The sequence below is a fragment of the Polypterus senegalus genome, chromosome 8, assembly GCF_016835505.1.
Source record: "Polypterus senegalus isolate Bchr_013 chromosome 8, ASM1683550v1, whole genome shotgun sequence".
Lineage (NCBI taxonomy): Eukaryota > Metazoa > Chordata > Cladistia > Polypteriformes > Polypteridae > Polypterus > Polypterus senegalus.
In genome coordinates, this window is record NC_053161.1 from 177,159,485 (window position 1) to 177,171,901 (window position 12,417).

The window sequence follows — 12,417 nt, forward strand, 5'->3', positions numbered from 1 at the left end:
ACTGGGCCGTTACTCATTTGATGACTTAACTCCAATGGTACAAGTGCAGACCAGTCAGATTGTAGGCCAGAAAATGCTGATGACATCCAGGTCCTCATAAATGTAGTCCTATTTTACTTAATACAAATTGAACAAACTTCCCATAGCAATCTCTACATTGACCCGAACAAACAGATATTTGGACATAACAGCTCACTTGGTTAGAGTTGTGGACAAATTAAAACACAAAGTTAGACCAAACCCCTGAAGCCCCTTGGAGTTCCCAGGATGAGTTTGAGAGCCACTGCTGTAACGTGTTGGGTGGTCCTTCCATCCTAAAGTCCACTGCGGTATTCAGTTGTATGCAGACATTGAAGGAAACAGTCATTGACAGGAGAAATTTCAAAGTAAACAGTCTGAATTAGTGTAAGCCACCATAATGGGGGGAATTCATGAGACATGGAATGATTTACTTCACAAGGCTCATGTATATTATAAACAGTGTCAGTTATTTGAAATATTCAAATGGGTGAATTAATTACATTTAAAATCTAAATGTTCTCAATTGCCTTAGAGAAGTTCATTGTCACCCTCTGAATGAGGTCCATAGATGATTAGACCCCTAGTAAAACATAAGATATCAAAAATAATATTTTAATAACCATTGACCATGAAATAGTATTAAACAATACTCCACATGCTAATGCTTTAAATTTGTCATTTTTATCATTCTTGAAGTTGCTTGAAGAATTCCAGGACCACCCATGAATAATCAGAAATCAGACATATGAGCATTTATGTGATCAGCAACCTCTAAATGACATGAAACAGCACTCCATGTTCCTATTTTACTAATCATCATTTTTTCAAAGTTTTGTTAAAAAGTGTAACTTTGACCCTTCGCATCCCACTAGGGGGTGAACCCCTGTGATCAGATGATGTAGCATGCAGAACGTCAAGCTCTTCTGATCAGTTTTACCAGACATATTAGCTTACTTTTTATCATAAGGGTGTAACTTCTTACTCAAAATATGGACCAAATATGACCTAAAAATTCTGACATCAATCACCTCCCGAAGGTTAAGTACAGACTTGGAGGGTGATAGTGAGAGTGAGCCAAGCTGAACAGAGATGGCATGCTGAATAGGAGAAGAAGCCTGGATAACAAGCAGGACCATGTTTGTCAGGTTGGGCTAGAGATAGTATTCCTTCATCCAAGTCGCAATATCAGTAAGACATCAGCTAGAGATTGTAGATGGTACCATGTGGTCCTCTGGAGTGAATGACAAGAACAATGCTGTACCATCAGCATAGTTCTAATAGGAAAATCTATGGGACTGAATGATAGGACCAAGAGAGGAGGTGTGGATTTTGTTTTTTTACATTTTTTGTATGAAAATGTGCTATATAAATAAATGTTGATTGATTGATTGGAGTGTAGATTTTTCAGAGTGGTAGCTCTGTGGCTAAGGATCTACACTGGTGTCTGGAGGGTTGCTGGTTCAAATCCCACTACTGCCAGAAGGGACCCTACTCCTTTGGGCCCTTGAGCATGGCCCTTACCCTAAATGTTGCCACAGGGATGCTGTACAATAGTCTGACCCCCAAAGGTCATGCAGTAGACTATTATCCCTCAAGGATTAATATATGACATCAAAAATATCAAAAAGAGTGAGAGTAGAGGAGAGGCTACAGTACTGATCGTTAGGGAAGCTCAGTGTTTGCGGGGTGAACCCATGACATCTCTTGACATCACAACACATGGTACAACCTCCGCAAAAGGTAGGAGAGGTGGGAGCGAGGACAGTAACAGTAAAGCCAAAGTCAGAGAGGGTAGTAAGGAGGATGGTGAGTTCAGGACGGAGTAGACTGTTCATAACGGGTGAAGGGAACTGACTGGTGATGACTGCCACCTTAACCTATGAAAATGCTGCAAAGTCATCGACACTGAAGCAGGTTGAGGGGATCATAAAGCACAATTTGCTTTAAATTTGTTTAAATCGTGTCCGTAATGATTTTGGTTTAATTGAGTTTTGGAAATTTTTTGATAGTTGTATTTGGTTTGAAAGTTATTTCTTTTAGTGAGAGACGCTTCTTAAATATACAACCAATCACTCACATGCTCAGCTTACACAGAGCATTGATGACAGCCATATTTTCATGAGAAAGGCTTGTGATATCTTGAACAGGCAATGAAGTTGAGGGTGAAGTGGAGAGAGTTGACAACAGAGAATCAGGCACCCATGTCAGTTTCACTGTGAAAGAAACTCACCTTATCATTGGTAGTAGCAGAGGAGAAGGACGACAGAGGAGACGATACTTATTATGCTTGGCCTGAACCATTGACTTCCTCCATTTCCTGTCAGCTGCCCTAAGCTCTGTTCATATACTGTTAGAGGCTTCAGAAAGCTCTGGGCAGGAGGGTCTTTCACATGCAGACCTGTGTGAGTTTAGGATGGACAATATGAAGGAAAAAAGAAAGAGTTGAGCACAGGGCATCAGTGACAGCATTGGTATCAAGAGAGGAGAAGTGGTCAGGAGACCAGTGAAGAGAAGTGGAGGGAGAGAGGGAGCGGAGGTGAAGGTGAAGGACACAGTGGGACAATTGACAGCAAAATGAGGGAAGGAGAAGAGAGAAGAGAATGAAAATGTGATTTAATGAAGGAAAAAGTTATCAGATGTGATTGCTATGAGAGCAGTTTACACTTTCTGCCATGTTCAAGGGAAGTAGTTGTTTACTGCAGGAGATCCGTTGTCAATTTACTGCAGTCTCTGGGCACTGAATGTGCTTTCCAGAGTTCAGGGATGTCAGTGTCCAAGAAAAATGATTTGAATGTTGTTAATGTAGCTGAAGTCCTGTAGGAGATTAAGGACGAGCTCAGAACATCTTTTTACAGAATTCATAGATAAGAAAATGAACAGATGTCCATTAAGATGAGCTCTGTGGATATTGCTGATGTAATGGTGGGATGTTTTGTCCCAGGAATCAGAGGGCATCCTGTAGAAGATGGGTTTGGACTGCCGAACACAAGACAGTGGTGCAATGATGCAGGAGTGTTCAGCGTCCTTACGGTGGTGCTCAGCAGATAGTGTGAACAGGTTTTGTGCCCTTTGCTCTTCAAGAGGAGAGGTGGTAGTGAGCGTACAGCTGCATAACTCAGAGGAGCCCACCGGGGGCGTTGTCCTGTCCTCCTCATGTTGTCTGCTTTAAAGCAGGAAGTGTGTGATGGTAGAGGGGGTGACAGCAGACAGCCAAGGTGAGTCCTACCGGGCAGAGAGGAGGGAGGAAGTCAGCTGACAACATCACTGTTCAGATTTGAGATGAGGTTCAGTCTTTGGATTATTAAAGAAGTTGTCAAAAAAGGGAAACATTTACAAATGGATTGTGTGTTTAAAGTGGGACTGGGGGTCATCCAGTCAGGACTGTAAGAGTCGAGAAGACAAGAAGTGAAAGGTGCTTAAATAATTTGGGGTTTGCCATGAATCTAAAAAAACATTAGTTGTGGTTATGTCATTGGTTATCTGATTCTGTCTCGGTTGTGTTCTGCTAAGACCCCAAACTGATGTAGTGTGTCATTAAAATGACTGGTGAAAGTAGGAGCTGCTTGAAAAGAGTTGTAGAAAGGGATAATTGATCTGTTTAGATCATGTAAATGAAAAGAACAAACAAGTTAGAGATATTCTACTTTGTCAAAGAATGTTTTAAGGGACTTTTTGTCATTTTGTTCTGAATGCCCAGTTTATGTTCCTAATTAAACTGATTCTTTGTTTGTCCTGTGAAGATCTGAGCTCTGAGAAGGTTCATTTAGTAATCACTCCTTCTCTTATCATCTCACACTCACACAGCACTCTGCTACTTAGGCCACTTTGCTCGGCCACACTGGCGTCATTTTGAGGTTTCTTTGATGTGTCAGGAGGGTGAGATGTAAAAGCCGCTGAGCTGGCTGAATTCTAAAGGTCCTTGTTCATATTAAAGAGTGCAGCATAGAAGGAGATGAGCTATGCTGGCACTTCTTATGGATTTTTTTTCCATTAATGACAGTCACACTCAAGGCTTGGACTCAGACATATTGTGAAGGTGATGAATGTGATAAAGATCCTTACGTTTTCTCCACATTTCATCTGAAATTAAAAAGGCAACACAATAGTGGGCACTGATTTGAGCCCAGCATTATAATGTGACAGACTCTGTCTTCTCTTATGCCGCTTGTCCCCTGTGTGACCCTCGGCCCACCAAAACCTCTGTGTCTGTCACTGTCTCAGGACCAACACAGTTGATTCTTCTCCACACTTCTTTATTGTTCCCCCTTTTTTTCTTTTTCTCCAGTTGTCCCCTCACTAAGCACTTCAGTGTCATCTTGTCATTCATCCCAGCTGCACTACAGCCACCATGGACCAAAGTCACAATGAAATGAAACTTTCAAATGACAAGGTTTACAACACGGCACAGAATTGTCTCTGTGCTTGACTGTTTATTTATTTAGTGTTGGAAATAAAGAACAATCACAGAAACATGAAGGTTTCATCATGAATACATTACAATTGTTAGTTTAGCCATTACAGTTTAATTTGGTCTGATTGTCATTCAGTTAAAGAAAGCAAGAGATCAAGATTAATAAAAGTAAAATTAATTAAAAGACATGCAATGGCCTCAAAAACCCAGAAAAACTGCGGAAAGCTCTTGTATCTTCCATGCTGCCTGTCAGCCTGGAGGTGCCAACTTGCCGTTACTTCAAGGGGTCTTTGCTGGTGAGACCCCTTCTCATGTGTTGCCTTTCTCACACTATGGCTTCACTGGCTCCAGAGACGCAGGGTAGTTATCAAAGTCAATACTGTGACAGTCGGCCACATTTTCCCCTTTGAAGGCCACATGTTTTTTTCCAGTGTTGCCCTGAAACTCAAAGAGACACCAGGCTCCACTGTGCACTTTATAAGAGGCCACTTGGTACCCCAAAGGCAATGTGGTGTGCTCATCGAGTTCGATATGCTCATCAACAAAGCCGGTTTTTTTAAACAAGGTAATACGCGGGCTTTTCAAATCTTTGATGAGCTTCATAGACATAAATTTAGCATCATCTGTGATATCCTTATAACTACCCTTAGTGTACAGATTCTCATCTCCTTTAAATTGAGCCTCACTATAAGTAACCCAGGGATTCCCCTGCACACTCATGGAGCCCATCTTCCTGTCATAGCCGTAAGGACTGAGGTCAAAGTTGTCATCGATAAATTTACTATTCTCTCCAGTTAAGTCATTGTTTTTGTACAGAGTAATGGCGCTCATGGTGAGGCTGCTGATGTTTGTCTGCACTTGATAAGAAGAGATTTGGTGAACTCCTAGGAGGAAACACACAAGAAAACAAAAAAAAAAAAATCAGCATTGTGTAGTAGGCCTGAATGAAGATCACACTCATTTTGGAAATAATTCATAAAAAGAAAGATTTTTTTTTCTTTTTTTCTTGGGAGACCTTCATAAAAAACTTTCCTCTCTCACATTATCTTCTAAATAATGACAGTGGAGATGCTGATGGGCATTGAGAAGCCATTTATTTCTGTGCCTTCCCTCAGCTCACAGTCGTTAAAATAAACAGAGGTGAACAGCTAAGACTACCGGAGGGTCCTGCAGACCCCCGCCACAAGACTTTACTTTTCTTTCTATACTAGAGAGCACCTGGAAGTGCACATAACCTGAATGTTCCAGAACAAAAGGAAAGAATGAAGGTCCCTGCTAATTCTGTTCACACACCCTCTCCATTTATTCTCCCTTCAGTCCATGAGATTGAGGAGGAGCTTCAACGTAAAAAGAACATCTTTGGAGGAAACCCAAAACTGTGCTCTGTGGACATTTGTCCTGAAGTGTCGCTGATTTCTTTCTGATTCTTCTGATGGTTCTTTCTTTTTTAATTTTTGTGTTGCTGCACTTGAGTGAAACTCCACTTTGCCACCATCACCATCTTTCTAACAACAACTCTCACCTGGATTGCTGTGTGCAGTTTTGGTCTGCAGGCTACAAAAAGGACAGAGAAGATCAACAAGGCTGATTGCAGAACTAAAGGGATGAATTATAAGGAAAGATGACAAGAGCTGAGCCTTTACAGTTCAAGCAAAAGGAGATTAAGTGGAGACCTGAGTGAAGTGTTTAAAATTTATAAAGGGAATTAATCCAGTGGATCGAGACGGTGACTTTAAAATGAGTTCATCAAGAACAGGAGGACAAAGTTGGAAGTTTGTAAAGGGTAAATTTCACACCAGCATTGGGAGGATTTTCTATACACAGAGAAGCACAGATTTAATAATTTAATTTTCACCTTTGAGTAAGTAGATATGTCTTGATAAAATAACCCATTCATTTATCTTCTGAAATTGTATGGTGTAGTAGTCTGTAGCTGGGGCATTAATGTAAGTGGCATTGTGTGCTAAGCAATAACCAGTTCTGGACATGACGCCAGGCCATCAGAGGGCAAGCTTACCCACCGCGTAACATAGTCACTCAGGTTGCGCTCAATTCACCATTCAATTTGTGAATATTTAATAAACCTAAAATGGGTGTGTGTAGGGTGTGATGTAGAAACTAGAATATCCAGAGGAAGGTAACACCAGCACAACTCTGATATACTCATCATTCTTTAGGTCCATCCAGTCCTCCATTGTCTAACCTTTCTTAATCTGATTCTATTGGTGGAGATGGCTGAACCTGTCCTGGCAGCACTGGAATCAAATGTGAACAGAGTGCCGGAGGGGAAGAAGAAGAAGATGGAAACGACAGACACATAAAGTCGGTACCCAGGTGACTGAAGATATCAGGTGGCAGTGCCACGCATTGTGCCGCCAGGACTATCAAGTGAATGACACCTTCATAATAATGTGACAGCTCAAGCTACACAAAAGATAGGAAGCGTGTTACTGAATATGGAGTGTGAGGCCTACTGGACTTGGTGTTCTCATCTGTTGAGCATCAGCCTTTTTCTGAATTTATTTAATGTGTTTCTGTAACTTTATTGATTTATTTATGTATTTTAGGTAATGATCAGAGTGAGCAGTTTTGCAGTTTAAACAGAAGTAGATAAAAAAAGTCAGAACTGACCCCGTGGAAACCCTTAGCCACATGTTGAGAAAACACAATGGACTTTGATTGTAGAGGAGCCCTACATCGCTGTTGTTCAAGTGTTTGGCTGATGTACCTGCTACTTGTGTTTAATTCCTATTGACATCGTCATCCTGCTCAATGTATAAGAATTTTAAGACATTATCATATTTAGATTTACTCCCTTGAATTTGAGCTGACGTAGCAATGACTTTCATTTGCACACACAGGTGAGCTCTCAGGTAAGACGTTCAGATGCCTCAGTCCTCGTGACAATGAGAACCTTTAAATCTACAAACTCAGCATCTGTCTGCCATTTACTGGACGGTCATAAATTATAATGCTCAGATAAAAGAATATTATAACGATGAAATTAAACTTAATGTGTGTCCTCATAAACGCCACCACTCTCAGTAATTACTGACACATTTCTGAGCTTTCAAAATTATTTTTATGACTCAAAACTGTTGGAATTTTGAAACTGCAACTCAAGTTCAAAGCACAATTGATAAAGAGCATCTCAGGCTGCCAAGAGGTGGAAACAGAACTTTTATATTAACCGGGAAGAACAAAGACAAGGCCGTGTAGGCAAACATTATTCTCTTGAATATTATTCTACATTTCAAGAAAATGTAAAGATGGCACATTGTGGCTGTTGAAGCGGCTCAGAAACACCGGATTAAAGCTCAGCAGCTAAGATGACGTGTCTCTAAGCTTTTGAATTACTCATCCATCCATCAATTATCCAACCCGCTATATCCTAACTACAGGGTCACGGGGGTCCGCTGGAGCCAATCCCAGACAACACAGGACACAATGCAAGAAACAAACTCCGGGCAGGGCACCAGCCCGCTGCATGGCACACAGACCAAGCACAATTTAGAATTGCCAGTCCACCTAATTGGCATTTCTTTGGGAGGAAACCGGAGTGCCCAGAGGAAACCCACACAGACACGGGGAGAACATGCAAACTCCATGCAGGGACAACCTGGGAAGTGAACCTAGGTCTCCTTGCCACCGCTTTTTATTATTTCACTGTGAAAATACACATTTGCTATTTTTCATACTATCAAATAATAAAGAGAACATCTGTTGTTAGCTGAATCTCTCTAGTAAAAGGCAAATGAAAGGAGCCAGAAATGAAAGCACAAAGACTGAAGGAGAAACTGAGAAGGTGATGGCGTTGTAACAAAGCCCATCTCACTCAAAAGAAAACTAAGAATCCATTAAATAAAGCAAAAATCAGAGCCCCATAAAATCAGTTTCCTTTCTTACTTGAAATATCTTTTTGTAATTGTAATGGATAAAATTCAGAGAACTGAACCAAAAATGACTGTAGATGACTTCACACCTTCTCAAATATTGTGAACACATGACAAGGACGTCACACTGCTGCTGACAGAAGGAGTCATGGCTGCTAGAAAACAAAATGTCAGCAACTGAAAATGGAAATCAAAATGTTATTATAATATAATTAACAAACTAAACTGAAAATAATTTCCAAAATATTTAAAGAAAATTATTAACACAAAATAATGTGTGGACATCACCTCGGTGGAGATGAAAGCTGCTCCATCTCCAGAAATCAGCATAATTTATGCAACCTCTTACTGATGAAACTTAACTAAGAATGTGGCAAACTCTTACAACAGAAAATAAGAATTAAAAAGCTTCCTTGATTCATGGAAGTTGAAAACGGTTTTAAAATTATTAACAATGGCACGAGTTTATTACAAATGTCCAGTTCACTGCACTTAACATCACATAGTGACCCTCCTACACAGAATGATGCCAAGGAGGCCAAAACAAGGGAAGACCTGGCCTCTTACTACATGTAATTAATGACAGAGGATGAACACAAAAGCAAGAAATTAACAGAAAGAGAACAACACATTTGATGTTTCTCTGAGCCCACCTCAGCCGGACTCAGTCCAAATTCAACAGTTGGATGTTGCACCTACTTGTTTATTTCAAAGTGCCCTAAAGAACTCATTTCTCTGACCTCCTGTCTCTCAAAAGCTGGGTTGCCTCTTTCCTCCCAGAATTCCCTTCTCTCTCACTCCATTCTGGTTGACCAGTCCACTTCATTTCTGGACGTCAAGTGCATTTCCACAGCTGAGCCCCCTTCTTTCACATCTCCACCCAGTGGTTTTACTGAAATTCTATCTTCATGAAGTCACCCATCACACTGTCAGTAGAGGTGAACCCAGTGAGCTCTTTTGAAAATGCTGTGAGAAATGCTTACCTGTTGTTTTATTGTTACTCTATTTGGTGACATTTCAAGACATTTCAAGAAAAGAGTTTACCATCTATCATCTCCTTCTTCAAACAGTCAGATTCTCTTTTCATGTGTGGTGGAATTCAAGTAAATGAGCAGAAGCAAAGATTTCACTTTGTTGCTCAATAATCACGGGTTATTCAAAAATCAAAATGAAATGTTTATCATCATTTAATCCTAGCGTTGTGTGATCTTTGACTGTTTAAATGAATTAATGTACTAATAAACAGAGCCCACTTTTTTATTTATTCTTTTAATATTTTTTTTGCTTTTATTTTTTTCTGCTCAAAAATCGGCACCTTGGGTTTTCCAACACGATAATTAATGAAAGAAGCCAAGCATATGCATGCAGAAAAGGGTTTGATAAACTGGCAGATGTGTCTGGGTTAAAACACAACATTTACTGTCTTTACTTCTAGGGTTAAAACACAACATGTAAAGAAAAAACGCAGCATGTTAACGGCAAGTGTCTGATGAAGAAATGGTCAGTTTATAACTATTAAAAATAAGTCTGTGATTCACACAATCTAAGATCATCCTCAGCCTAAAATGTTTACAGCTGTCTTCTTTTAATTAGCTCTTCTCCTCTGTGTCTCATCTGTAAAATACTTCATCTCTGGCCTTCCCCTTCACCACTTCACGTATCCACTCAGCCAGTGGCATAGTTGGCTTGCTGAAGACCCCCGTGCAGCGCCCTGTGGTGGGCTCCTCCTGTCTAGCATAACTGTTAGTAATTTATTCATAAGTGGATCCTAGGGTACAGCTGGGCAGTGGCATCTGTGACACGATCAGATCACACGCTGGTGACAAACAGAGCAGCTCTCTAAATGGAATTTGTAATACTTTTTTAATTGCTTTATCATAGCCGCTGTAGGTTCGCAAAAATAAAATAAACTGTGGGAATGAAATGAGGGAGGTGTGGGTAGTAGTAGTAGTAGCACATAAATATATATGTAAAATGTGGACCCGCTTACTTTACCAAGAAACTTTGTGAAAGAAGATGATTAAAATGAAACATAAGCTAGAAAGTAGAAACTGTTCTGTGCTATAAAATGAGGCCTTTTCAATTTGAAACACCGGCTGACAGGATACTACTACACAATCAACCTTTTTTAAACAAGTTTTGGGAAAAGGGACATCATTAAGTGATCCCGCTCACAAATCCTCACAAGAGGAACACTAATGCACTTAAGCCATACTAAGGTACACAATTAAAAAGATTACAAATATGTGAAAAAGTTAAAGCTTACAAAAATGGAACTGACAGACAAGTCACAAATCATATTACTTATAATATCACTTGTACCTTAAAATACTTGTTTGTGGGCCTTCTGTTGCGCAAAAGTCTCAACAATGTTTGACACATCAAGTTGTCTGGCATGAAAATATAAAATGAACTTTCTGAAAATTATGGCAGCTATAATATATTTAAACTACATCCACTAAAACAGTAGGCGTCCCAAGTTATTAGAGACATTTAAGCCATTATAAGTTAATATCTGATAATGCATTTGGGAAGCAAATCAAATTCTGTTTATTTTGCACTAATTTGTACCAAATAAAAGAAACATGTATTCATTTTAGTTGACACATTTCTTTATACAACTTAGTCAACAGATCATTGATTGTGCCATTCATGGATAATTGTGGAAAATTAAAACACTAACATTTAATTCAAACACTGAGTACTAACAATGAACACACAAGACCAAGACAAGACCCCTTACCTGAGACCAGACCACCGGTGCTGCTCACACGCTGATGGAAGGAGGAACAGACGAATGACTTGCTGTCTCACTTCTCCTGCTTTTATTGGCCAGCAGCTCCTCTGTTTTTTTTTCCTGCTGTGTGCTCATTGGTTATTTCACAGGGAGGGTTTTTCTCTGGAAACATAAACAAGTCAGGTGACTTCCATGGAAAAATGTGACATCTTCATCATCTTCACCCTCCTCCGTATTTATTAGTAATTTTAATTTAGATTGGATTAGGTGAGGTAGACTTTATTATGTCAGAGAGAAACAAACTTGAGTGCAGCAGAAAAGAACAAAACATAAGACAAGAAAGTGAGCTGAAAGAGAACACATGGCAGTCATTGTTATAATCAGGGCTCACACCAGAATGATTTATACAAATAGGAATATTTATGTTTAACAGTAAGCTATATTAATACAGAAGACAGCTGGAAATCAACAGCTACTAAACTTCAAACTGTATGAAGGTTAGAGAATCAAAGAGTCCGGAAACCTGTTATTTATGACCATAGGAACCTAAATCTACAGTCTGAACACTAAATGTTACACTTTGGAAAAAACTGGATGGCCAGAGTGTGTGGTAACTGAACACAATTTAGAACAGAAAATGTATGTCTGAACAGATTCAGCCAACAGAGTTAATAAGGGAACATTCACATTCAGAGTAGCCGTCACCCTAAGTGGATCTTCATGTGATTAATTAACAGTCATTGGCAGTCACAGAGAATCAGCCTGGTGGGTAACAAATCAACTTCTAAACCACTAGAGGGCCACATCACCTCAGCAGTGGTCTGTAATGGGGGGACTTTCACTTCTGTCACAGTTTCTTAAAATTATTTAATTCACTTTTTACCTCATCAAGCAAAACTCAACACAACAGAATGATACAACAAAATGAGGATTCAGGAAATGTTTTCAAATTTATTTTTCAAAAATAAATGGCACAAGAATTCAGACCTTTTATGCAGTTTTTTCTGTAGTTGAAGCTCCTTTACTTGTGGGTTTGACAGGAGAAGCTTCACACATCTGGATTTTGGGTCTCCTTCCAATTGTCTTTGCAGATCCTCGCAAGCTCTGTCTGGTTGGATGGAGAGCGTTGGTAGTCTTCTTTTTTTACGTCTCTCCTGTTATGTGCAATTGGGTTCAAGCCTGGTCTGATAGATAGATAGATAGATAGATAGATAGATAGATAGATAGATAGATAGATAGATAGATAGATAGATAGATAGATAGATAGATAGATAGATAGTGCATTCTGAAAGTATTCAGACTCCATCATTCTGTGGTAGCCTTATGCTATAATTGTTTGAGTTCACATGCAATTC

The 12,417-nt window shown here is 39.7% G+C and overlaps 1 protein-coding gene across 1 annotated transcript; it reads right to left on the bottom strand.

The window, feature by feature from the left end:
* Window positions 1-4,477: 4,477 nt before the first annotated feature.
* LOC120533467 (beta-crystallin B1-like) lies at window positions 4,478-11,145 on the bottom strand. The gene is made up of 2 exons (XM_039760382.1): window positions 11,069-11,145; window positions 4,478-5,316 (listed from the first exon to the last, which is right to left on the bottom strand). The coding sequence occupies exon 2, from the start codon at window positions 5,261-5,263 to the stop codon at window positions 4,763-4,765; it is 501 nt and encodes a 166-aa protein (XP_039616316.1). The 5' UTR covers window positions 5,264-5,316; window positions 11,069-11,145; the 3' UTR covers window positions 4,478-4,762.
* Window positions 11,146-12,417: the final 1,272 nt, after the last annotated feature.

Excerpts from the sequence above, each read along its gene's own strand:
- LOC120533467 (XM_039760382.1), bottom strand. The coding sequence starts at position 5,263 with ATGAGCGCCATTACTCTGTACAAAAACAATGACTTAACTGGAGAGAAT.